Source organism: Gopherus flavomarginatus, chromosome 2 (genome assembly GCF_025201925.1).
Source record: "Gopherus flavomarginatus isolate rGopFla2 chromosome 2, rGopFla2.mat.asm, whole genome shotgun sequence".
Taxonomy (NCBI): Eukaryota; Metazoa; Chordata; order Testudines; family Testudinidae; genus Gopherus; species Gopherus flavomarginatus.
In genome coordinates, this window is record NC_066618.1 from 58,288,541 (window position 1) to 58,315,354 (window position 26,814).

Genomic DNA, 26,814 nt, shown 5'->3' on the forward strand with positions numbered 1-26,814 from the left:
AGTGGTACCTTTCTTTGTGAACTGTCCCTTTGATTTCATGACATACTGTACCACTCATCAAATATAAGGGTGAGAGAATCAAGGGTGACTGGGAATTTTCCCATTGGCTTCAATGGGGCCAGGACTTCACCTTTTTGTCTTGTATGGCCATCAAGCATGTGGTCAATGCTTACCAAATATTTCAGAAACATAAAATCTCACTGTTCTAGAAAGGAAACCTTTCCTTATAACAGAATTTAGAAACTATCCCACTCTAGTCAATGTAAATGTTTAATATTAAACACTTGGGGCTAATCTTTTCATAGGTCTGTGACAGACTTGAATATCTTTGAAAAAATAATTGCCCACTTCAAGTGAAGTGGTCTCTTACAGCATCTGTGAACCACTTATCCTTAGCAACTTGTCCCACCTTGTATTTAGCTTACACACACTGGTTAGCTTCCCTAGGCCCAAAGAAGAGCTCTGTGAAACTCAAAAGCTTGTCCCTTCTACCAACAGAAGTTGGTCCAATAAAAGATATCACCTCACCTGTCTTGTCTCTCTGAACAAATAAGTAATTATTTGAAAGATACATTTCACAGTCCACTTGAGACAGCTGGATCAGCAGTATCATTTAATGAAAATTGTCACAAAACAGACAAATTATATATTGCTGTGCACCAATAGCGGAAACTAACTAATCACAGTAAAGATAGTGAAGAGTGTTCAGAATCTAGATGAAGACTCTCAAAAAAAATAAAAACTTTAAAAAAAATGTCGTGAAGAGTTGTAAAGCAATTTAACTGCTCAACTCCCATATGACTTCATAAGATTCTCTCAGCTTCAATTTTATTGCATGTGGAGAAAAATCTTTAAATTTACTATATTTAGAATTTTAATTTTTGAAACAAGGATAATCCAAGTGATCTGAATGTTTTCCCATTTCACTAGCAAGTGGCTTATTTTCCCACAGATATTCATTCATAGGTTTACTACACTTACTGTAGGTACAACCAGAGGGATATAGGCAAATGTAGAATTGACCAGAGTATGAATGACTTGTCTTGACAACCTATGATGGAGTTTAAAGTATGTGATTATGCTGTCCTATTTCTTAACTCAGGAAAAAAGAGACATATGCTTTCTCACACAGGAAGTCTTGCATATGCTATGCAGTGAGGGCTACAAACATATTCCACTTAGAATATGCATCGTGACACTGAAGTACAGGGACTTCAGCCAAGACCTTAGTCCCCTGCCCACCATCATCTTACTCTTCAGATTCTTGAACTTTTTGCACAGCAATGTCAGCTAAGCTGGTCTCGCCTTCAGACTGATTGTCAGGATGAGGTTGTGGGGCCAGCGGCTCATTGTTAAGCACACTTTCCTCTGTTCTGTCAACTGCATGATTTGGATCCACTTCTTTGGTAGCTCCTGACTGCTCCTCATTTGTGGAACTAGGATCAGCTGCCTGTGCTTCATCTAACAAAAAAAAAAAAGAAGACATATACATCTCATAAACCCCATCATTAACAAACCGTTGGAACACTCACACAAGAAGCGGACGTTGTTATTCTTAAGGCTGAATTTGGCAGGTACTTTCTCTTTGTTTCACTGAGACGTTTATTCACCCTGCTATCAAACAAGTTTCCTAATATTTATTCTTCTACAAGTAATAAGGAAGCAGAACTACATTAAGTGACCTTAGACACAGGAATTCTGCCTAAGGCAGGGGTAAGCAAACTATGGCCTGGGGGCTGCATCTGGCCCCTTGAGCTCCCGCTGGGGATCGGGGTCTGGGGCTTGCTCCACTCTGTGCGGCTCCCAGAAGCAGAAGCATGTTCCTCCGGCTTCTAAGTGTAGAGGCAGCCAGAGGGCTCCACAAACTGCCCGAGCTCCAAGTGCTGCCCCCTGCTGGGAACTGCAGCCAAAGGGAGCTGCGGGGGCAGCACCTGTGGACAGGGCAGAGCACAGAGTCGCCTGGCCATGCCTCTGCTTAGGAGCCATAGGGGGGACATGCTGCTGCTTCTGGGAGCTGCATGAGGTAAATGCTGCCCGGAGTCTGCACCCTGACCCCTTCCTGCACCCCACCCACCTGCCCCAACCCTGATCCCCCTCCTGCCCTCTGAACCCCTCAGTCCCAGCCCAGAGCACCCTCCTGTACCCCCAACCTCTAGGGTCTACTTAGGGGTCAGAGTGATTAAAAAAGCCCATTTTGGCTCCTTAAATTTTACATGAGATGGTCACTAGGGGAGCTGTTTTCTGATACTACTGCAGAGCAGTTATTAGTGTATTTTCACAGCCCAACTGAGGAGAGCTACTCTCCTGTGAGTAAGGCAAGCACGACATGGCTCCTGTATTTTGTAACTGCCTACAATAAAGTTAAAACATATAAACTAGTGATAATAAAATGGGGGAGGAGGGCTAAGAGATAGGAAGTGAGAATGAGCATGTATGCTACTTCAGGGACTTTCCTTTGAATTACATACAGAAAAACTGTTTTGGAGGAAGGGTGCTAGGCATTTTTACTCTGTTACAGGATCTTCAGAGTTTGTCATTTTGTTAGTGGTTGAAAGGAAAGAACCCCAAACAACCAAATAGCCACCCCCTACATACTCACACAAGAGTTCCTTGTTCCTCTCCCCATACCCACAATATAGCGAAGAATTAACTATGGAGTTAAACTTTTGGACAGTGGGTTAGTGTGTGGGTTGGCAGTTTTGTTTTTATTTAACTTATCACTTGGGCTTCCAGTTATACAGTGAAGTTATACAGTTAGGATTTCAGGTTTTTTGATCAGAGCTTTAAGATTTGAAACAGCAAAGTTAGAATTCCTGGTGCCTGATTGTACTCAAGAGTCATGTGTATTTCTGATATTGTATACAAAGTTATGCTTTCACAAATAAGTCAAACATTCCAACAATTACTGCCATTTTTTTCTACCAACCAAGACATTCTCTTAAACCTTACTTAGTACATGCAGTAACAGAATTAACTTTTGCCTCTTGTAGTAGAATTTGTTAGTGCAGCATTAATTTTAGTTAGCAAACTGTAGATCCTAACCTCTCTCTTGCTTTTTTTCTTGTCTCCGTTTTTCTTTGGCAGCTTCTAGCTCTTGCTTCTCATGAACTTCCTTCAGCGTCTTACAAACTTTTTTGTGGGTAAACCAATGCATTTTCTGGCAGTTCTGGTCACAATAAATAACCTGAAAGTTTCCAGAGCCATTACTTCACCTTCACGTAACAGGGCAGTACAATAGTTTAACTTTAAATTTTTAGTTTTATCTCCCCATAATCAGGATGTTGGAACAATGTTATATAGTCTAAGAGTACGTCTTTGAAATTACAATGATAAACAGTTAATAAGGTCATACAGAGTGGGTATTCTATACATTATCTCAAAAAGGAAACTATTGTTCTACTGTAATTAATTGAGGAAATCCACAATGTATTGTAACCCCGCCCTCTAACCCACACAGTCTTATTTGGGGCTTTAAATATTCCTACTTCTTGTATTCAAGATACCTGCACCACAAGCAAATGTTTTGTATCTCCTGAGTCTGAACATACAAGTATTTCTCAAAGAGCTACAATTACTGGTAAGTAACCTTCCTTTCCGGACTGGCAGTAATATATTCAGAGATTACAAGGCCAGAAGGGACCATCAATTGTGATCGTCTAGTACAGGAGTGGGCAAACTTTTTGGCCTGAGGGCCACACTGGGGTTCCGAAACTGTATGGAGGGCAGGTGTAGTGTATTCAATTGCTCCCTGTACGAATGTGCTACTTACAGTGTACTACTTAGGGCTGCCAGTCCTGGTGCTCTGAGTGGCACGGTAAGGGGGTGGGAAGCAGGGGGGTTGGATAAGGGGCAGGGGGGCCCCAGGGGCAGTCAGGGGACAGGGGGCAGTTGGATAGGTGTGGGAGTCCCAGGGGGCCTTTTGGGGGTGGGGTCGGGGTAGTGGGGACAGGGAGTGGGGAGGAGGGGGATTGGATGGGGGTGGGCTTGGGGGGGGCGGTAGGGGCAGGGGGTCCCAGGAGGGGGCAGTCAGGGGACATGTAGCAGGGGGGATTGGATGGGTCGAGGATCCTCAGGGAGCAGTCAGGGTGCGGGAAGTGGGAGGGGGTGGACAGGGAATGTGGGGGCCAGGCTGTTTTGGGGAGGCACAGCCTTCCCTACCTGAGTGCAGTGTATTAAATTACTCCCTGTAGGAATATGCTACTTACAGCTGCCTGTCCTGGTGCTCTGTAATTAGCACATTCCTATGGGGAACAATTTAATACACTACAGCTGGCGGCTCTCGCAGCTGTGCTGCCCGGCAGGAGGTCATAGCCCTGCCACCCAGAGTGCTGGCGGCACAGTGAGCTGAGGCTATGAGGGAAGGGGGACGGCAGGGGAGGGGCCAAGCCTCCCCAGCTAGGAGCTCCAGGGCCAGACAGGACGGTCCCGTGCACCAGATATGGGCCGTAGTTTGCCCATATCTGGTCTAGTATGACCTCCTGTATAGCACAGGCCATAGAACTTCCCAAAATAATTTCAAGAGCATCTCTTTTAGAAAAACATCTGATCTTGATTTAAAAATTGTCACTGATGGAGAATCCACCCTGACCCTTGGTAAATTGTTCCAATGGTTAATTAGTCTCACCATTAAAAATTAGGCAAATTCAGACTGGAAATAAGGCACATCTTCAACTTCCAGATTTTTTAAACTACAGTCTCTTACCATTTTACATATTGAACATCTTTTGTCTGCTCCCTTTTCCCCACAGGTTGTACAGAATTCAGCATCCACAAAGCCCACTTGGCCAGTAATAGCTTGTGTAAGTACAGAGAAAGCAGTAGGATCAGAGCCCTGAGGGAAATGGAAAAAGTTGGCCAAAAAGGAGGAGAAAAAAACAAATTTAAAGACTGCAGAAATATGACGTGTATATTTAGCAAGAAGTTTTGGTAATTTGTAACTTAAGAGCAAGATTCCTGGTGGCTCAATGCATTTTCACTGAAGTTTCTGTTGTAGCAACAGGAACAAAAAACTAATCAAGTGAACCCAGCCGTAACGCAGGACCCTCCACTATTATCATTCATTACACTTACACAAACAGCTGTAGTTTAGGTTAGTCTAGTCCAGGGGTAGGCAACCTATCACACAGGTGCCGAAGGCAGCACACGAGCTGATTTTCAGTGGCACTCACACTGCCTGCGTCCTGGCCACCGGTCTGGGGGGCTCTGCATTTTAATTTAATTTTAAATGAAGCTTCTTAAACATTTTAAAATTGTTGTATGTAAAGTAAATACAATAGTTTAGCTATATATTATACACTTCTAGAAAGAGACCTTCTAAAACGTTAAAATGTATTACTGGCACACGAAACCTTAAATTAGAGTGAATAAATGAAGATTCGGCACACCACTTCTGAAAGGTTGCCGACCCCGGTCTAGTCTGCAGTTTCTGAAGAAGAGGGGAAAATTATTTTATTTAATCTTAGAAGCTTAAATCCAGTTTTAGGCTAATCAGTTTAGAATGAATATTTAAAGCCACATTCCAATGCTGCCATCACTTTAGAAAGTAGTGGATGTGCAAAATCCTCCCTCACCATTCCTGTCCACCATGTGATCTGCAAAAACTCTGAAGAAGGTCAGGATTTCAGAGCTTTTATAGTAGCTTTCAAAATACTGTAGCTGGTCCAGTAAGTCTATGATACAAAGCGCCAAATTCTACCCTTGGCTAAACATGCACACCTGATGACTTCAAGGGGAGCTGTGCACCATTAGCCTTGGGCAGCATTAGCCCTAAAGGATAAACAGTACACAAACACAGCAGCATCTATGCTTCTGATGAAGCATATCTACAGTTGAAAAGCTGTATCTACCAGTACCACTTTAGCATTAAGTGTGGCTTTAGATAGAGCACAAAGGACTTCTTAATGTCACATTTAATATTTTCTTATTGTAATCCCTGCGCTTACTACAAAGTGTCCTTCGTGAGCCTATAAACAATAAGCTTTTTTCAATGGATTTTTTTTTAAACACTTATTATGTGCCATTGTTTGAAGAAATGTTAAAAGAGAATGTCTTTCCCGATTGAAGTTCTTTCCCCATTTGGAAACAATGGATATTGTCCCTGTATCTAATGCTGCTGAAATTAACATATACATTTTTTGTTGTATTCACTCCCATTTGTAGCATCTGGTGAAGCAGTTCTCCAGTATCTCTGCATAATGGGGCACCACTTCATTTTATTTCACATAGATGCCTATGTGTCTTGATATCAGAGAACATATGCGATGTTCCATTGTTTTAGCTGTTTTGTCATAATTAAAATATCCTTTTAATGTATTTGTTGGCTGAATTAATGAACTGTACTTTGTGATATTCTTTTCACTTAGGGTTGGCAGTTTGTAAAGAATATGCAACAGGATTGTGCACACTAGTGTCTGTACTGGCTAGAAAGAAAAGTTTCTCTTGGCACTGACATACTGAAGTGTTCCATTTCTTCAAATATTCCAAACTGAATATTTGCAACCTGGAATCTTTAAAATACTAGATACAATTTGCAGACATCCTGCTCGTTCAAAAAGTACAAGCAGTAGCCATAATTACATGCTACCCTGGTAATGTTATAAAAGTGTTAAGAATCCCTTCTTGGAATGATGCTAACACTGGGGGGGGAGGGGAAAAACCAAACAAGTTGTTCCAGCTCAAAAACAAATCTAAAACCATTTAATCATCTGAGAAAGACAGTAATTGCTACACAAGAGGCTGGGTTTTTCTCATACTGAATCTGCATAATTATGCATGCCTAAGATCAAGTACTCCTCAACAAATGTAACTGATAGCACAGATTCTTCTAGTGTTTTATAGGTACGCCCAAAAGAGTCAAAGCCTGTGCAATGAAACAGATTTATTTGAAAGGAGTCGGTAGGGGAAGAAGAGATTGCCAGGAATAGAAAAAAAAGTAGAAGAAACCACTGTAAGGGTGCCTTAAACAGTTTGAGACAGCATATGAACATTCAAATCATTATGCTGTCTTTTGTTCTGATCTAGATAAATTGTATGGATTACTACTGCAGAAATTAAACTATAGAACAGTCAAATTTATCATATCCCTGTAAGATGACGGATATTTGTAATTCATTAAAGTGTATAACAGTTGTGTCACAAAATTAATCATCATCCTTATCTTAACACACGTACTGCATAGCTTTCAAAAACAGATGCTGATGTGCTTTCCTCTGAAAAATAAGTCTCTTGAACAAGATTCATTATAAGCCAGTTAAAACACTCTTTAAAGACAGTCTCCTATCAGACACATCTGGGAAGATGTAAAGTTAGTTTTCTTACTAGGCACCCATGGCACTGGACACCAACAGCTGTTCATTTTGCTTCTTCTGCTCATAAAGGCAGCTTAAAAAAAGATGCTTTTCTTCCAAGGTACCATCACCTATTGCCATCCACTTCTGGCCCATTGGAAATAATGACTGCAAGAGTCCCAAGAGATCCTGCAGTCCTTACAACACTTGCTGTTTTGCCCAACTGCAGTATAAGGCTATTAAGCTACATAACACAACTGAATTTATGGAGTGAGTTTTGCAAGGAGAAACAGGGAGAGAGAGTATCTCTCGCCTCCTCGCCAAATAGAGAGAAATACGAAGTGCTGGCATCAGAATACTCTGCTCTAGTTTTCTGATGTGAAGATTTTTAATAAATAACGTTCCACAGTCAAAGCCACAGTAGGGGAACAGAAACTAGAGGAAACCCAATTGTCAGGGGTCAGAACTTCTACTATATTTGTTAAAGAAGAAGAATCCCATTTTTTTTTTAAATATCTCAGGGGACATTCAAAACTTTTGCATCCTAGAGAACATAAGTCAAGGGACACAAAAACATGTTAAATTCAATTGAATAATTGGGATTTTCCTATGTGGGATATCTAAGTTAATCTGTTTATAAAATAGCACTTATTTGCTTAAGTGGAGACACTTACAATTTCAACTGGAGCAATACTTCTCACCAGCTGCTGGAGCAGGGTAGCTTCACAGTAAGGAAACTTCCGAATGCATTCTCTGATAAGCTTCTCCTGATACACAGGAAAACCATCTGTATCTCTGCCTTTCAACAGGCTGAAATTTTTAAAGCAAAAATTAAATGAAAATCCACTAGCAACTAATGATTAGTGTTTACTAACAAACATGGTCCAGGCTGTTATTTATTCCGCTGACCCCCTGGCTGCCTTCCTCATACCGCAACTTTATGCTAAAATTCAGTTTCAAAGTAAATTCTGTATTCCCAACATCACAGCGAAGTTACAAATGTAAAAGAAGCTTTTTGTACGTAATTACACAACAATTTTGGAGTATAAAATAAACTTACAGATAAGTTTTGGAAATGTAGCTCCAATGTATTTCAACTACCTAGCCCGATATCAGCAATGCCAGACATACAGCTTATTAGAGAGGCTTTGCTTTGTTTTAAATTATACGACATGGAGCTACAGTTCTTTTTTAAAATATCTCCTCTTTTCCCTTATTTATCATCTTAATTCTTGAATCACTGCTGTATTAATTGATTGTAATATTTTAGAAACAGGGTTGCTTCATTTATAACCCAGTTTTCAGAAGCACCTACACATCCACTGAAGTCAGTGGGAACTCCAGATACTCAACACCACTGAAAGTTAAGCACCTAAATCAAAATAGCCGGTCAGCACTTAGGCACGTTAGAAAATCCCACCCAAGATATACAAATCCAACTGGCTTAGAAGCAAAAATTCCACTGGCTTTAAATGGGACTTTTGCTTTATGCCTGCTCGAGTCTATGCTGGGGAGTAGAGCGGAGTAGACAGCAACATGCTCACAGGTGACCTTTGCTATATATTTGAAAGTGTAGCTTGCATCACTCTTACACACACGCATGCACCACCTACCTTTCTAGTGCTCCAGGGCATTCAGGAACCTGGCCAAGCCAGTCTAACCCACCCAGCCATGTGCCCTATGGGGTGTTCAGTGCTGATGACTGCACCCTTCTTTGCACTGCATGAGTTACTCCTGGGGGAATTCTGCACCAAAAAATTAAAAATTTTGCACACATTTTAAAATTCTGCAAATTTATTTGTCAAAATAGCACTATATAATCATGCCAGTTTCAATTATTTTGGTAATTTATTCCAATATACCTGTCAGCGGGTATGTCTGAAATAGAGAGAAAAAAAATTCCCCCAGGAGTAGAGAGTTGAAGAAACCCCTATAACAATCTGGTTCCTGTTTCTCTGCCCCCTCTTTCCAGAACCCAGCGAGGGGGCCAGACACTCATATCTCCTCCCCCTAGAGCCCAGCCATGGCCCCTCCAGCTCAGACTCTTGCATCCCCTACCCTCTTAGAGCCCAGGGACCCGGGGGGACGACAGCCTGATGCTGGGTTCCAGGTTTGTATGGAGTTTCCTGTGCGCTGCCTCCTTCCTTCAGTTGTGCTGGGAACTGCAGCTGCTGGGAACCTTCCAGTTCCCTTCCCCTCCCTTCAGCCTTGTCTTCTATTTGTGAGCTGGGTTCTGCTGGGTCCAGCAGCCCCTAAGGGTGGTCAACATTTCTGCTGCCCATTTCTGTGGCCGAAAAAAGGAAATTCTGTGCACACAATTACTGCAAAATTCTGCATTGTGCAGTGGTGCAGAATTCCCCCAGGAGTAATGAGTACTGGATATCTTTTGTACATAAGTGGTACAGGATATGGGCTCCCCTGGACAATGCTAAACTGGACTCTTTCAAACAATGCAATTTAATTTTGGTAGTTTTTAAACCACAAACTAACCAATGCTCCAGCTCTACTTCATCCTAATAGACGCATTATTTTTGATATGTATAAAATTAATTTATGTATAGATCCTCAGACTCCTTTTAAATTCTGTATAAATGCATACCTTTTGATTAATCCATCCAGTTTATCCTCTCGCTCTTTGAGAAAATTAATACATTTCTGGAAGATGCAACTGATATAGTGCATTTTAATAGCCAGTACTTCATTCATCTCTCTCTGCTTCATGCATTTCTCACAAATCAGGTCCAACACCCTGTAGCACTTCAGCAGTGCTTCTACTTCGGCCAATAGGGGATTCTCTTTGACCAATAGCACAATCTACAGGGAACAGTGAAGAGTGTTTAATGTAATGAGAAACCCTGTTTTCCTTTAAGCATGTGAGTTAAAACATATAGGTTAGATGGATGAAAATAGCTAACTCTTCCATTTTTTAGTCTGTTTTATCTTCCTATATAGTGCTTCCTTCCTTTGCTAATGGAGCATATTACTGAGTAATAAATATACTGCAATTAACAGTTACCAAGAGTTTCAAAACTAAGAGCAGGACTACACCCCCCGAGCAACACAATTTACAGCATGTAAGTGCTGTCCACACTGGTGTGATGTTGGTGTGAGACACTCTCCTGCCAACATAGCTTCTGCCTCTCGCGGAGATGAAGTAATTATGCTGACAGGAGAGCGCTCTCCCATCAGCATAGAGCGTCTTCACTAGATGTGGTACAGCTGCACCAATGTAGCGCTTCTAGTATTGACCTGCCCTAAGACTGATCAATAACTGCAAACAGATCTACAAAAGGAAAGTTGCATCAAGAATTAAAATAATTTAGTGTAACCAAAACACTGTAATGATTACCCTGGCCCAACATCCACCTCTCTGAGGTGCACGTACAAGATGGCATTGCATGATATAGGTTTCCACTATGGAGTTAGCCTAAAGTAAGCCTAGAGTGCAGTAAACAGACTGCTCATACATTGAACTGAACACTTTCAAAGACAGGTGCCCAAACTGCTACTCTGAGTAATGCTATACATAATTACCTGTTTGCACATGCCATAGATACCACAATGGTACCTGAACTATTTCCTATTTTAAATGCATATGAAAACTATGGTATCTCAGATTGGTGATAGCTGACAAATGCTAACTTTCAATGGCAAGCTGTAGGAATTTGGGTCTACTTATTTCCTGGGCTACATATAGAAATAAGCCATAAGATATAGCTCTTTTTTTTTTTTTTTGACTGTTATACCAACAGGTAAAAACATAAGTCAATTGCACATATGTTCAAAAGTTGCAGCAACAGACATTACTGCAATGAAATAGTGATTAAAGAAAAACAAGTAATGGTAAGACATCTGCTGTGACACATTAATTGAATGAACAGTGAGCTTAGGACTGGATGGTGCCTGAATTTTACACTAAAAGAAGGAGGGAAATGTAAAATAGGTTTAAGCATTTATTTCAAGAGTATGAACCTCTGTGACCAGAGATTTGTGCTCAGTTTGTGACTTACCTGTACCATACTAAATTTCATGATGTCTTGCATGAGCATGAAGTATAAGCCATAGGACGCAATAATACCACTTAGTTTGATATCTCAGATTTAATATTCCTAATTATGGGCCAGATTCTGCCATGCCGTCTCATTTCAAAGAACACCTTATTTTGCAAATAATTCCCTTATCAATAAGATAATTCTCAACATAAGAGTTACAGAATCTGGTCCTATGCCAATAAAGAAGATGTACACATTACTGCACCTTAACAGGATGCAAGTTTGTAGTAGTAATAATTTTATGAAGAGGCCCAGCTAACTTCACTGGCAGTTTTGGTTCTTTATCAAGTCCTTGTGGTTTAGTGTAGTAGTCTAGCCTTTCCCGTGGAAAGAAGTTGTTGACAATGGTCACGCAATCATGTTGACCTAAAATTTAAAAAAAAGCTATTAAGAGTGAAAATGTAATTTAGTTATTACTCCCCCAACACCCAATCTGCACAGGAGCTGGTTTGGCACAATTTTTAAACTTTTGGCAGTAAATAAGTACATATAAGATGTCACGCTGTAGGGACTGAGAGAGAGAGTCCCTTAATTTCTTCTCCTCAAGATTCTTTAATAATATATTTAAGATTAAGCGTGAGGGGAGTCAGTATTCCTCTCAATAATCCCCACATATTTTCTTATTCAAAAACATACAGGGGTCTGCCATATCTGTCAGCAAGTTTTCAAGAGGAGCTCTCTGGCAATTGCGCCCTCCTGCTATTCATTTTGAGAGAGTAATCTATTCACAAAAGTAGATCAAAGCATTGTCTATAGGATGCATGGGATGTAAGCAGGGGAGGAGGAACCTTTCCCCAGGCCTAAGACACACTAGAACAGTTCATCAAAGTTGTATTAAGAGAAGAGACACTGGTTGTTGGAACTGGACATCATCAATCTCAGGATTCAGAGCACTAGTTAATCCATGAGAAAGGAACAGGTAACCAGAGAAAATAGAGAGTCTTAATCACATACCTTCTTTTGGATGGGAGGAAAATAGGTGCTATATTAATACTTTGTATTTGGATAATAAGTGCCATATAAATATCTCAAAGCACTTTGCAAAGATGCATAAGGATCTTCATTTCATAGATGGGAAAAGAGAGGCACAGACTGGCTTTGTGCTTTGCCTAAAGACACACAGCAAATCAATAGCAAAGCTGGAAACAGATCTCAGGTCTACAGTACCCTGCTGTAACCATTACATTAGTAAAACTTGCTGGACAATTCTCCTAACACACCCGGGATGCAGGCTGGTAAATATTAGTATTTCCCTTTTTATAGATGGGGAAACTGAGCAGAGGGTGAAATGACTCATCCACAGCAAGTCAGTGGCAAAGTCTACATTAGAACTTTCCTGTCTGTCTTATGGTTTGGAATGTGATGACCCAGTGCAATTTACACACTTCTGGCACAGTAGCAACTATCTTCGCAGATTTCAGCAGAGTAGAGGATCATAGATTTCTAACATTGTTGAGAATGAAATCTATCTGACTGCTCGCTCATTATAGGAGACATGGGATAAAATCTAATCCTCTGTTTTTAATCAATTAATGCAGAAATGTGAAGTAACGTTCCTCCAAGAATAAACAGTGTAATCCACCAAACCATATAATCTTATAGCCCTGGTGAAAATATAGGAGATAATTTCAATTTACCCACAAAGGCAGCCATCTGAGCTGCTGTCCTTCCCACAGAGTTGACAACATCAGTCTCTGCTCCAGCCTCTAACATCATCCAGGTGATTTCTTTGCTGCCTGTATTTGAAGAGAGAAGATATACAGAGTTTTGTTTTTTGTAGATGCACATAATTTGAGAAGACCAGTAGCTAATTTCAAGTTGAACTTCAAAACCTAAAAAGGACAACATTGACACAACAAATCCTTGATGTCCTTGGTGTCCTTGGTTTAAAACAGTGGATTAAAGAGCCAGCAGTATTTTTCTCTTATTTGCAAAGCCCAAGGAATAAAAATTCACACTCTCAGGATCAGATTCTCCCCTCAGTTATGCATGTTCAGTTCCCACTGAATCAAGTATGTATCTCTCAGTGCCAAGATTTGGCCCCCCAGTGGGTAGCAATATAGATGTAAGGCCTGCTATTCTAGTTTGATAGTACAACTACAGCATCTTGTCTTCTAAAAGAAGAAAAATTCGGTACTATTATGGAGCAGAAGCATAGAGCAGAGAACAGATTGTTTCTTTCTTCCCAGTGGGAACAAGGTGTTCAGGCTGGGATAAATACCAAATAAATAAGATGAAGCTAAATTTGATGGCAAAATTATATCACTTAACTGGTGCCCTTCAGGGAGACTAATAAAGACACTTGTGACCAGGCTTGTTGGTTCTATTTTCCAGAGGTGCTCTTCCTTTACTTTCTGTTTTTGTGGGACTGCTGACTAGGGTGGCGTGACTATAAAGGAGAAAAAAATATAAATGTTTCTTGCATCTGCTCTAATTTTAGAGTGACACTGCTTCAGCTGTGCTCACATTCTTTTTGAGCTCAAAGATTAAAAGGCTGAAAACTAACATCCAGAAGTATTCATACTGGAGATTGTGGGCCACTGATTTCACTCTACATCTAACTAATACCTTACACTATTGTCTCCACACCTAGCTAAGAGTTTATATTAATTTCACTAGGAATTATGCTTTGGGAAAGATCTGAGTGACTCAGAAAGGAAAAAGTTTAAAAAAAAAAAAAGAGTCAAACTTCTCTAATCCTTATCTTCTACCCTTCATTCAGAGATTTAAAGCCCTTTTCCTGATTGTAAGAGAATTATTGCTTATCTAAATCAGGGAACAGAAACAATATCATATGACCAATGACAAATGACAAATAAATTGAGCTCAAAGTTCAAGAATCAGATACATGCAGTGATCTGTTAGTGATCAATCCCTAGAGGAAGGAAGTTGGGTGAGGGATCTATCCCTTGCCAAAGTTTCACTAAATACATTCAGAGGAACTACAATCTGCTTGCAGCCATTATTTGAACAGAAAGACTAAATTTGACAAGCCTCAGAAGTATTAAAGTGGCACTGCTTATTAAAAGCTACAGTTGGAGAGTCTTAAAACTCCACCCATCCTTCAGTAAGGGAGTGTCTTTCATAGGAACTCAATGTAATTAAACAGAATTCACCCTGCTGCGCAGGAAAATTATTGCATGACAGATGGAATTTTAAGGCTCCAGGACTAAGTACAGCAGTATTCCTCCCTACACACTAGGAATTATATAGCATATGCCTCAAATAGATTAACAAATCAACTTAGGAAAAAATAAGTCAATAGCATCTCTCCTGCATACTGGGTTGTACTAGTACTTCTGCAGTTACACAGACCCACCCATTACTTCAGTAATAACGTCTTTTTATTATTCCATCCTAAGGCAGTGTCCTGAATTATGAACCATTGCAACCTGTTCATAGGCCTGTTGTCCAAATAGCAGTATTATAAAAATTTGAAAATATAAATTTAGAAAGAGTTTACCTGAAAGTCCAGCAAACATTAAGGCAGTATATCCATGCTCGTGTTCATTGCAGTTAACATCTGCTCCATGTCGCAAGAGCAACCTGCACATGTCAACTTTCGCTTTGTATGCTGCATGCATTAAAGGGGTCATACCATGCTAATGAGAGAAGAATCAAGAAAGAAATATATGCACTTGTGGTAATTACATTTATAGATCTTTGTACTGCTCAAGACTCCCACTGGTAATTACATATCCATGTACAATGCCTCATTTGATGTGTGGGTTAACAAAACCAAACCATAAAGCAAAGTGTTGGGTAAAAGGACTATACTGTATATATAATGGATTTCACACTCATTCATTACATTGTTTTATTTGCGTATCTTTTATTCTGTACTAATAAGATGCAGTCTTCAAAAAACAAAAATACCTATCGCCATTTGCCAAAGGTCTCTACATGTACTTAGCATTAAAGACAGATTATACCCTATAAACCTAGGAAAGTTGCCAGCCTCCTAGGTTGGCAAATGAAAGTTTTTTCCACTGAACACATGTGGGAGTAAGAATATTTAGTTCAGGCTCCTCTCAGTCTATTACCAAGATTTATAGACACCCAACTGTGAAAGTCATGCTGTCAATTCTTAATTATAATTGAGGGAGCTGTAACTATATTACCCCTCCTCCCTCCCATTTACTACCTATTCACAATACCAAAAATATGAGGGAAGGGTTCACTTAGTAGCTGAAAGTTTTTCCACCAGAACTTCTCTGGTGTAACTACAGCAGTGTAGTTATATGGGCTCTAACTCCTTCTGTAAACCCACTTCAATAGTGCAAAAAAAGGGGTAAGCTGCATTAAATAGTTCAGTATGTCTGCATCTTTTGAGGTCCCTTCCAACCCTAATAATAATCTATGATTAAGGGTTTGTACTGATGCAACTACAACTATGTAGCTACATTAGTGTATACTTCCCCACTCTAGCCAAATCTTAAGGGAAGCTTTAGCAACCAGGATGACTTGTTGTGAGGACTATAACCTGACCTTGATTGAAAAGTGAATGAAAATTACCAACACTTCTAATTGAACGACTTATGCCCAAATAAATTTGTTAGTCTCTAAGGTGCCACAAGTACTCCTTATTCTTTTTGCTGATACAGCAACTAACATGGACTAACATGGCTACCACTCTGAAACTTCTAATTGAGAGTATGAGGTATGGCAGTGCACCCCCTCCTAATACTGGAGAATTGAGAGGAATGCATTTCAGCCAGTCATGATTTCTAAACGAAACTGTCTGGACGGGACAGTCTCCATTTTGTAATCCAGATCATTGAGTTCAGATAGTTGTGTGGATGCAGCCAGCCCTGCATAAGGAAAGGTCACAAGTTTGAAATAATCTAATCAGGTGGCTAGTTTAGTGCTCAGTCTGGGGGACAGTGTCTAATGCTATGCAGTAGGGTCAACAGTGAGCATATGATCATTAAGGCTGCAAATCTGTCATGGAGGTCAGAGATTCCATGACCTTCCAGGATCTCTGTGACTTTTGCTGATGTGGCTGGCCCAGGGGCCCCTGAACAGCTTGGGAAGCCCCTGGACCAGCTGCACTGGCTGCTGCTGGGGCAGTCTGAGGCCACCACACCCCTGCTTGCAGCAGCAGCAGGAATTTGGGTGTGGGAGGGGGCTCCAGGCAATGCTTCCCTCAGGGGGCTCCCTGGAACTAGTGACATGTCCCTACCTCGGCTCCTAGGCAGAGGGACCAGGGGGCTCTGCGTGCTGGCCACACCCGCATCTCCCATTGCCCACAGTTCCTGGCCAATGGGAGCTGCAGAGCTGGCGTTTCGGACGGAGGCAGTGCGTGGAACCCCCTGGCTGTGCCTCCGCCTAGGAACGTGTCACCATGCAGAGCCAGGTAGGGAGCCTCTCACTTCCACGCCCCCCACCTTCCCCCAGCGGCAGCCCAGGTCCCAGGCCACGCACTGCCACCCTTCTACCGAGAAACCCCAGGGTGCCCTCCCCCCTCGAGCACCCAAAATTTAATCTGGGGTATATAGTACAAGTCATGGACTGGTCATGAATTTTACTGCCCATGACCTGTCCATGACTTTTACTAAAATATCCATGACTAAAATGTAGCCTTAATGATCATTTCTCAAGAAAGCATCCAGAAACCTTGACTCTCCCCCTCACCCCACCCCCTGCAACTGCATTGGGCCAAATATAGGTAAGAATTAACATCCTGCATAATAATCCTTGGGAGCAGATATCCACTTAAAATTGTAGTATAGTTTTGAGGCTTAAAGGTTTTGGGGGAGGAGGGTAGAAGAGGAAGTGTAGCATAGACTTAGACAATGTCTAGAGGTAATGCACTCTACAGGGTGTTAATTTTAACGCGCACTAACATAGGGTTACTGTAGTTCACGTTCCCAAAAAAGAGGACACTGCTACAGTGAGGTGAGGGGGAACTGAAGGAAGAGGGGATCTGTATCTATTGGGCTTCGCCCGCCTACTGCTAAAGGATCCTCTCCCAGCCTAAGGGGAGGACCCACAGGACCACAGAACCCACTGATTACGGGGGACAACTAATAAAAGAACAGGGACAGGAGTGCAGTCAAAGGGTCATAAGAAGGGAACCTGACGGGGACACCGAGCAGAGAACCCCAGACAGCGCCCACTGCTCCTCGAAGGCGTCAAGGGAGCCAGCGGACGCCGCCCAGAGGAACTCCGCACGAATTCGTGAACGGACCATGGAGCGGACACAAGCTCCACAGACATCGGAGTCTCCATCGGCCAACCTCCTCTCCCTGGTCGTGTAGATGGTCTTTTTAGCCAGGGCGAGGAGGTTGACCAGGAGGTCCAGGGACTTTGTGGGGCCACGGATAGGGAGTGCGTAGAGAAGGAGGTGAGGGGAAAAGTGCAGCCAGAAACGTAATAGGATGTTAATGAGGAGCCGGTGTAGGAGCTGCAACCTGGCGCACTCTAAGTAAACGTGCGCTAGAGTCTCTCTCACACCGCAGAAAGGGCAGGTGTCCGGGACGGGTAAACCGCGCCAAGTACACGACCGTGCTTACGGCCCCATGAAGGAGCCGCCAACTGATATCCCCGAGAGGGGATCTGTAGCAGGGTGGTCCCCTGCTCCTGCCCTGAAGGGCTTGAAACAGCCCAGGAGAGGGCTGTGGCTGGCCCAAGAAGCCTGGGCTGATTGGGGAAAGTAGGCTCAGCTGTGGCCATGCCTCAGCTGGCCCCTTTAAGAGGCTGTGACCCAGAAGCCCAGGCCGTCTCCCTCTGCCTGTTGAGGGAGAGGGCCTGGCTGCAGTGAGTTAGCGACAGGGTATTTGAGTGGAGCAGAGCTGGGGAGCTCCAGCCTGGAAAGCCCTGGGCTGTGGCCTAGCATTGGGCTAATAGGTACTGGGGGTTGCAGAGGGCAGCCAGGGGTAGGCCAAGGCAGCAGGTCCAAACCCTCCTTGCCAGTGATGAGTAGGCTGATACTGCAGTCTGCCCCAGGGTGTGGGGGGCTAGACAATGACTAGCAGTAGCCATATACTGAGACAAGGTGGGGATAGTGGGTGGGGGTTTCCCAAGGAGGGGAGACCCTGAGAGAAAAGGGGTTACTGCCAGGGAGCAGCACCCCAGATAAAGTGGCACTGGGTCCTGGGAGGGACACAGGGGCCAGAAGACAGGTGGATCACTGGCCTGCAGAGGGCACTCCTGGCTAGCAGTGAGCTAATTCCCAGAAGTGACCAGCAGGAGGCACCACAGGGGTGAGTCTGCTCATCTACAGGATCCTAATGCCATGGTAGTAGGGTGACTGGTGCAAGCCCAGGATGCAGCAACAGCCATCACTCAGCATCTCCCTGAAGGACCCCTTCCCCATGCCTGGAAGCTGGGGCCTGGGTGGGTGAGATCTGGCAGCTGTGGCTTGCAGGGGAATCAACCAATCAGCTGCAGATGCAGGGGAGGGACCAATCAGGAAGCAGACCAATTGGGGCTCTATCTGAGCTGCAGCTTGTCTGCTCTGCAAAAACCCTCGACACTTCCTGTTATTTGAAAAATCTGCCTGGGCAGAGAAAGGAAGCTCCAAAAGAGGCTGTGTCCGGGAAAACCCGGCTGTATGGTAACCCTAGACTAACGTTGCATATTAAATGGTCTGTGTTGGTTCTTGAGACTTCTATACTGTCCTCTCTCTTTCCTCCCTTCCCTTAAAGAGGACTGTACCCACTTCAGAGCTAGTCAATGCCACTGGCTCCTTAATCGGCCAGCATGCATGTTGTGGGGCAAAGCACCGTTGTTTTGATGGCAGTTATCCAATAATGCAGAATTTGCTTGAAAATGCAGGGATAACCTGTGATAGCATGACTTCTTTCAGAATTAAAATTTAGAAGAATTGCAACAGGAAATGCAGATTATAAACTCTTTGTGGGCTTCATGTTATACCATTTCACTTGTTAACAAAGCCTGTAGAGAATCTGAGAGAAAACATATACTATAGCTAAGCTTAAAGATATTAATCCTCTGAAATACTTATATAGATTAAGAGTAGTTCAGAGGCTAACTAATAGCTGCAGGTTGAAAAGCTATTCAGAAGTCTGCCACTTCCTGTGTGCTAAATTATAGAGTTATTTAGCTCCTTGGAAGCCTGCAGATCTCTAAATAGCTTTCCAATCTGATACTTCTCCTTGATAGACCCACTAAGATACTTTTAATTTAGAAGTTTTGTTGTACCTCATCCAAGCAATTGACACGGACATTCTTGCTGCCCAAGAGCCTTCCAGCTTCTTCAGTGTTTCCTTAAAAATAAATTAAAAAATAAGCGGTTAAAAATAAAATAAAATGGTGTTCATCAAAAGTAAGGGTTTAAAAGGGAGGAAATGAAGAATCAAAGCAATGCAAGATCAGAAATAGAAAGATTTTAAATTAAGTACTCAGACTAAATTTGTCAAGTTACCAAGCATGAAGAAACTCAGGGATGAATAATACTAAATTCTAGATGCTAAAGGCCAATAAGTTTTAAAATCAAAGTAAAGTAATTAGAAGACTTGCATTAATGGGAAATGACTGCCCAGGAAGGAGTACTGCAGAAAGGGATCTGGGGGGCATAGTGGACCACAAGCTAAATATGACTCAACAGTGTAATGCTGTTGCAAAAAAAGCCAACATCTTCTGGAATGTATTAGCAGGAGTGTTGTAAGCAAGACACGAGAAGTAATTCTTCCACTCTACTCCAGTTGAGGCCTAATCAAAGCAGAGTAGTGTGTCCAGTTCAGGCATCACATTTCAGGAAAAACTGGAGAGAGTTCAGAGAAGAGCAACAACAATGATTAAAGGTCTAGAAAACATGACCTATGAGGGAAGATAAAAAAAAATGGGTTTGTTTAGTCTAGAGAAGAGAAGACAGAGGGGACATGATAACAGTTTTCAAGTATGTAAAAAGTTGTTACAAGGAGGAAGAAAAATGGTTTTTCTTAACATCTGAGGATTGGACAAGAAGCAATGGGCTTAAATTTCAGCAAGGGAGGTTTAGGTTGGACATTAGGAAAACCTTCCTAACTGTCATGATGGTTAAGCACTGAAATAAATTGCCTATGGAGGTTGTGGAGTTTCCATCAGTGTACATTTTTAAGAGCAGGTTAGACAAACACCTGTCAGGAATGGTCTAGATAATTAGTTCTGCCATAAGTGCAGGGGACTGAACTAGATGACCTCTCGAGGTCCCTTCCAAGTTCTATGATTAAAGAAAATTGCTTACGTGAAGCAATTAGACTACTCTATAAACTTGAGCTTGGGAAATTAATATTTTTTTTTCATAAGTTGCATCAGGACAGCTCTGACTTGGTAAATAAATACAAATGGACTGTTTTAAGGTATTGAATATAAACATTCCCATAGATATCAAAAAGCCTTTAACTAATGACTAACATCCTTCTCCCAGTAACTTTGAATATTAATTTGAGAGGTATTACTGTGCTTTGAAATCTTTGTTTGTCAGAATGAAAAATGATTTATAATTTACTTTTTTTTTGGTTTACATTTGCAACACTCCTTTCCTTTCTACTCTGGCCAAAATACAAACCAACCCACCCACTCTAAAATTCAAATCCAAAAAAGTGTGTTGTAATGGCAGCGTACCATACTGGTTCCACAAGCTGAATTCACTCTAAAAGATCTGAGTATTTTCTGGGAGGAAGGAGTATGTATGTGTCCTGAAATCATTCTCTCATAACACGTACAATGGTATCGTATAATACTGTATATACTCGTTCATTAGCCTGTTCGTTTATAAGCCGACCCCCCCAAGATGGTTAGGTAAAAATAGCAAAAACTGTATGAACCTTTTATAAGCCGACCCTGTATTTCAGGGGTTGGCAAACTTTGGCTCCCATCCTGTCAAGGTAAGTCGCTGGTGCATCAGGATGTTTTGTTTACTTGGAGCCTCTGCAGGCATGGAGCCCCTCAGTTCCCGTGGCCGCAGTTCGCCGTTCCCAGCCAATGGGAGCTGCGGGAAGTAGCATGCCATTGGCTGGGAACGGCAAACCGCGGCCACAGGGAACTGAGGGGCTCCATGCCTGCAGACGCTCCAGGTAAACAAAATGACAATGTATTAGATATTCAATTCAATGATTCCATAGAGTTCTAAATCATCAAATTTTGGTGCAGACTCATTTATAAGCTGACCCCCGCTCTTTGATGCATCATTTTTTTACCAAAAATATTTGGCTTATGAACGAGTATATATGGTAAGGACAGTAGATATGGGTATGTGTGAGAAGAGATCGAATAAGGGAGAGAAGTGGGTTCATCAGTGACCAAGGCAAGAAATATTGGAGGAAAACTCTAAGTGCATTTAAACATGGATATTTCTCTGGAGTGTGATAGATTTCCAGGTTGGAGTAAGAGAATGGTTTTGTTGTTTCTGGATAGTACTTTCATACTTATGTCTTAAGCTGATTTTATAAAAAAGCCATTCATAAAATAATTTTGATGCAGCTTTCCTGTTGATCATAATATTTGTGCTGTATACAAATTAAAGTGTGTATTATGTTGAAGATGTTTGATTTTATAGATACTGTTGATGAAGAAAGTGGGGTGCGCAAAAAAGTAAGCTGATAGTAAAAATCCCAAACTTAAAATAAAACGGTTATGAACTACATTTACAAGAATCCAGGGTAAATATCTCACTTTTGAGATTCAAATTCTAATCTTTTAAAAGGCCTGGTTCTGTTTCATTATTCTGACAGTAGTAGCAGAAGATCTGAGGTCCTAATTCATCAAGGACAATGTAAGTGATGATAGTACTGTATTAAATACTAAATTGCTCTGACCTTGAGTTCTATGAGAACTGGTTTCAGTCAAATTAGTGGGACATTACTATTATAATATAACCATGTCAGACATAATGACTGTATTTCTTGAGCGAGTGGTCAAGACCAAAAGCCAGAACTGTGTCTAATCTCCAGCGCAAGCCCCAAACTCCCACTCTACCAGTGTCCTAAACCTATATCCATTATTTAAAGACAAACAAATTAAAGCCCATCCTTTTTTTCCTGGGACAAAAAGGATAAAAAAAAAAGACATCATAAAAATAAAATTACCTGGCATGAGCTGGTTAAACAAAGACAGATACTAATAAATACCTCAGCAGTTAGGTTGTGGGAATGTTTGTTTGCTTGCTTTGTGCATAAGCAAACCAAAGTGCAGCCAAGTTATTTTTTTAAAGAGTAATTGCTTAGAATTCGAAGAACAGAGTAGGCTGTCTCTGCATAAGTCTCAAACTTTTGCCTACAAAATCCTTTCAAGTGAGCCACAGGGATACAAGCTTGATTCAAAGCCCACTGCAGTCAACATAAAGATTCCTTTAGGTTCTACTGGCTTTGGATCAGGCCATAACTGATCAGAAAATACAGCTGCAGGGGAAGTGGGAGAATGAGGGGAGCAAAGTGGTCACTATAATTAAAAAGTTCTAGAACCCTTTAATTGAATGATAAAGCTTATTTTGACCTGGGGGATGGGGTGTTGGAGAACAAGATACGTAGGTGTTCTCTAAGCAACATTTCAGCATAACAATACTTGAGACTTTGTCTTGAATTCATCCCCTCCTCAGGAAAGCATGCCAAGTGACAGATAATTTGTTTTAAATAACTGTTTAGTGCAGTCAGATCACACCATAACAAGCTTCCTTTTGTGTGATTTTCCAGGAAATCTGGGTTGTACAAAGAGGGTAAATCTAGAGACATTTCGCCTCAATGTTCTTCATGGGTAGGCAGCTAAATATGCTGAGTGAAATGAAGGGCCATTGTCCATTAGTTTAGACCCAAAAGTAGTTTTTATAAAGTAAAAACACCCCAGTATTATTAGAACTGTTAAATTACGATATTTAAAAACATTGCTGTTTTGTTGAAATGTTTAAATCCATTGTGGTAACATCTGAGAACCAGACATTTTAGCTTTGTTTGTTTTGTTTTATGATCCAAGCTGAAGGGCAAGTAAATCAAAACCATTAATGAAGACAAACATTTGATTGTTAAGTGTATCACTTAGGACGCCAATATGGCAAAAAAGACCCAGGCACAAGCTCATTACGTTTTTGGTGGCCAGCCCATCCCTTGGCCCATGCCGCTTCCCGCAGCCACCATCGGCCTGTACCTGCAAACTGTGGCCAGTGAGAGCTGCGATTGGCCAAACCTGTGGACGCTGCAAGTAAACAAACCATCCCGGCCCGCCAGCAGATTTCTCTGACAGGCTGCGAGCTAAAGGTTGCCAATCCCTGACTTGCACTTATAACAAAAATGGAAAGAAAATATTTTAAAGCTTATCTGCTTTTTAAGATGAGGTCTATATCTTATGGCAAAGAATTAAAATATTACTTGCCTTAAAAGTTTTATTTTTAAGTACACCTCTACCTCGATATCACATGGCCCTCGGGAGACAAAAAATCTCACTGTGATATAGGTGAGATTGCCTTATGTCAAACTTGCTTTGCCCCCCTGTTCCTTGTTCCCTGACTGCCCTCTCCAGAGACCCCCATCCCTAATCACCCCCAGGGCCCCACCCCCTACCCAACACCACTGTCCCGACTGCTTCGACCCCTATTCCCCTCCCCACTCCAACAGGCACTCACCGGCAGCGGTGGGAAGCAGAGCAGCCTGGTCCCAGTCCACTCCACTCCACCAGCTCCCAGGTGCGGTGCTCTGCTTCCCGCTGCCGATGAGTGCGAGGAGGTTGGGGAAAGGATGCCCCACCCGCGCACTCACCTACGGTGGTAAGCGGAGTGACGTGGCCCCAGCCTGCTCCGCTTTCCTTGCCCCAGCCCCAGCCGTGTCGCTGGGGGGCGGCTGGGGAAAGGTCCTGCACTCACCTGCGGCGGGAAGTGGAGCGCCACGTCTGGGAGCTGGCGGAGTGGAGCTGACTGAGGCAGGAAGGTTGGGGAAAGGACGCCCTCTGCACTCACCAGCGGTGGGAAGCGGAGCGACGCGGCCCCAGCCCGTTCCACTCCACCAGCTCCCAGGTGCGGCACTCCACTTCCCGCCGCAGGTGAGTGTGGGGAGGTTGGGGAAAGGACACCCCCTGTACTGACCTGTGGCGGGAAGTGGAGTGCTGCGGCTGAGAGCTGGCAGAGTGGAGCAGGCTGGGGCCAGACTGCTCCGCTTCCGCCGCTGCTGGTGAGTGTGTGTGGGGGGAATCCCTTCCCCCAAGCTCCCTCCCCCGAGTGACACAGCTGGGGCCGGGGCGAGGGAAACAGAGTGGGCTGCTCCCAGCCCCCCGCTAATTCCCCGGGCCACTCTGGGACTGCGGGGCCCCCAAAAGTACCCTCTCACAGCTCCTGCTCCCCAGACCTTGGGGAGGAGGGAAGCCCTTGACCACCCCCAAGACCCTCTGCCCCTTATCAAACCCCTCAGCCCTAGCCTGGCCCAGCACCCGTAACACGCTGCTCAGAGCAGCGTGTCAGAGCTTTACTGCCTTGTATGCGAACCCACGTTGTATCGGGTCACGTTATGTCAGGGTAGAGGTGTAATTATAATTGTGCAAGTTGTAAGTAATTGGAAAATACTGTGATCATGTTCATTTTTCTTAGAGGAGCACTGTCAACTATTTTCAAGTTGTTTGCTTACTATTTCTAACAGTAGCTCTGAAGATTACTGTAACTGACAGAAATTAGAAGGAAAAAGTCTCTTTTCCCCTCCCACCACACTCAGTTGGGTTACTCTGTGCATTTGACTGCACCCTGGTTATAGTCAGTTTCCCCGTTTCCTTTGTAAAATCAGTTTCCTTTATTTTTGTGGGTCTTTCCTATGCTAATAGGTAAAAGAAAAGCATTATAATTTCCTGTTCTGGCATTTAAAAAGTCAAGAGCAGATAAAAAAAAAATACTAGATTTCAAGATGATCCCCCTCCCTCCAAAAGTCTCTCTGCAGAACAAACAGGCAAATAAAAACCTAAGGCCCCTCTTCCACTTGCTGTTTATGAATAACAAGTGATTAGCATCTGGAACTAAACAAGGAAGCAGACATCAGCAATGTGTTGAACAGGCTCATTCTCAGGTCATCTTCATATATACAGACCCAGGAAACTACATTTTGGATCCTGTATGGCCACAGATCAGCATGAAAAGCGATGTCATTTTTCTTGGCCAGGATAGTAACAGATGAAAAATACGATTGCTGGGCCCTTAATATTATTTGATGGGAAGCGTTTTTGAGAAGTTAATGCACTGAAACACACTACAAAGAAGCCACTAGCAGTTTAGATATTAGCCAGGGAACATGCTAGTGCAATGCGTACAATAAGAGGGTGTGTGTGTAAGTGTAAAAATTTGCAATGAGGCATCCCCATACCTACCAACTACACAATATAATAAATCCTCTCTAAATCCTGGGGCAGGACTGATTCAGAACCTGAATTGTGCTCCCTCATGTAGAGCTAAAATAAGAGGGAAAGGAGCCAGCACTGTGTAAGCCTTCTGTCACTTCCAACAGATATAAAAATCTGTTCGCCCATGTGGATCCCTGTGAGCACGGCCGGCCCTAGACCAGATGGCATTCCCCCTCCATTTGTTAAACTTTTGAATACCTTATTTTTTTATTGCAATTGTAGCTCATTTCATGACTTTGATGCATGATTTATCCCTGTCGTATAAGATGATAGATTTGCATGCTAGGATATGTAAATCTGTATTCCTGCCATATAAAAGCGAACAAAAATTTGTTTCCTCTAAGCTTATAGAAGATATTTAATTTTAATGACAACTGAAATGTACTAACATCAAGAAATTGAACTGTACACCAACATTGGGTGGACCAGTATTAAATAGTGTTACAGTAGGTGACAGCCTTAGAATGTTAACCCTAGTCCTTTAGTTCAAAAGGTCACTTTTCTTGCCTTTGCCCTCACAAACTGAGAGATCAGAGAGATCCGAAGACTGGCCAATGGCATTCTCAAGCAATAAAGTAGCAAGTGATGTCAGTCTTTCATCAGCCATCGTCGACTGAAGATATGTTTTAATGAATCTTAGGGTATGTCTACATCTACAATTTTGCAGCACTGGTTGTTACAGCTGTATTAGTACAGCTGTATAGGGCCAGCGCTGCAGAGTGGCCACACTTACAGCAACCAGCGCTGCAAGTGGTGTTAGATGTGGCCACACTGCAGCGCTGTTGGGCGGCTTCAAGGGGGTTCGGGGAACGGCGAGAGCAAACCGGGGAAGGAGACCAGCTTCGCCGCGGTTTGCTCTCGCGTTCCCCGAACCACCCAGCAAACCGCAGGGAAGGAGACCTGCTTGTTCGGGGAACGCGAGAGCAAACCGGGGAAGGAGACCAGCTTCGCCGCGGTTTGCTCTCGCGTTCCCCGAACCCCCCTGCAAACCGCAGGGAAGGAGACCTGCTTGCTCGGGGGTTCGGGGAACGCGAGAGCAAACCGGGGAAGGAGACCAGCTTCGCCGCGGTTTGCTATCGCGTTCCCGGAACCACCCAGCAAACCGCAGGGAAGGAGACCTGCTTGTTCGGGGAACGCGAGAGCAAACCGGGTAAGGAGACCAGCTT

The 26,814-nt window shown here is 42.8% G+C and overlaps 1 protein-coding gene across 2 annotated transcripts in view; it reads right to left on the reverse strand.

The window, feature by feature from the left end:
- Positions 1–600: 600 nt before the first annotated feature.
- ANKMY2 (ankyrin repeat and MYND domain containing 2) overlaps positions 601–26,814 on the reverse strand; it is a 30,108-nt gene continuing 3,894 nt past the window's right edge. For both annotated transcript variants that reach the window (XM_050938678.1, XM_050938679.1), the window contains exons 2-10: positions 19,505–19,569; positions 14,802–14,940; positions 12,976–13,074; positions 11,544–11,704; positions 9,886–10,100; positions 7,961–8,096; positions 4,703–4,831; positions 3,043–3,184; positions 601–1,461 (exon numbers count right to left, since the gene is read on the reverse strand). In XM_050938678.1, the coding sequence (XP_050794635.1) occupies positions 1,250–1,461; positions 3,043–3,184; positions 4,703–4,831; positions 7,961–8,096; positions 9,886–10,100; positions 11,544–11,704; positions 12,976–13,074; positions 14,802–14,940; positions 19,505–19,569 (1,298 nt within the window). In that variant the 3' untranslated portion in view covers positions 601–1,249. The remainder of the gene's footprint in view (positions 1,462–3,042; positions 3,185–4,702; positions 4,832–7,960; positions 8,097–9,885; positions 10,101–11,543; positions 11,705–12,975; positions 13,075–14,801; positions 14,941–19,504; positions 19,570–26,814) is intronic.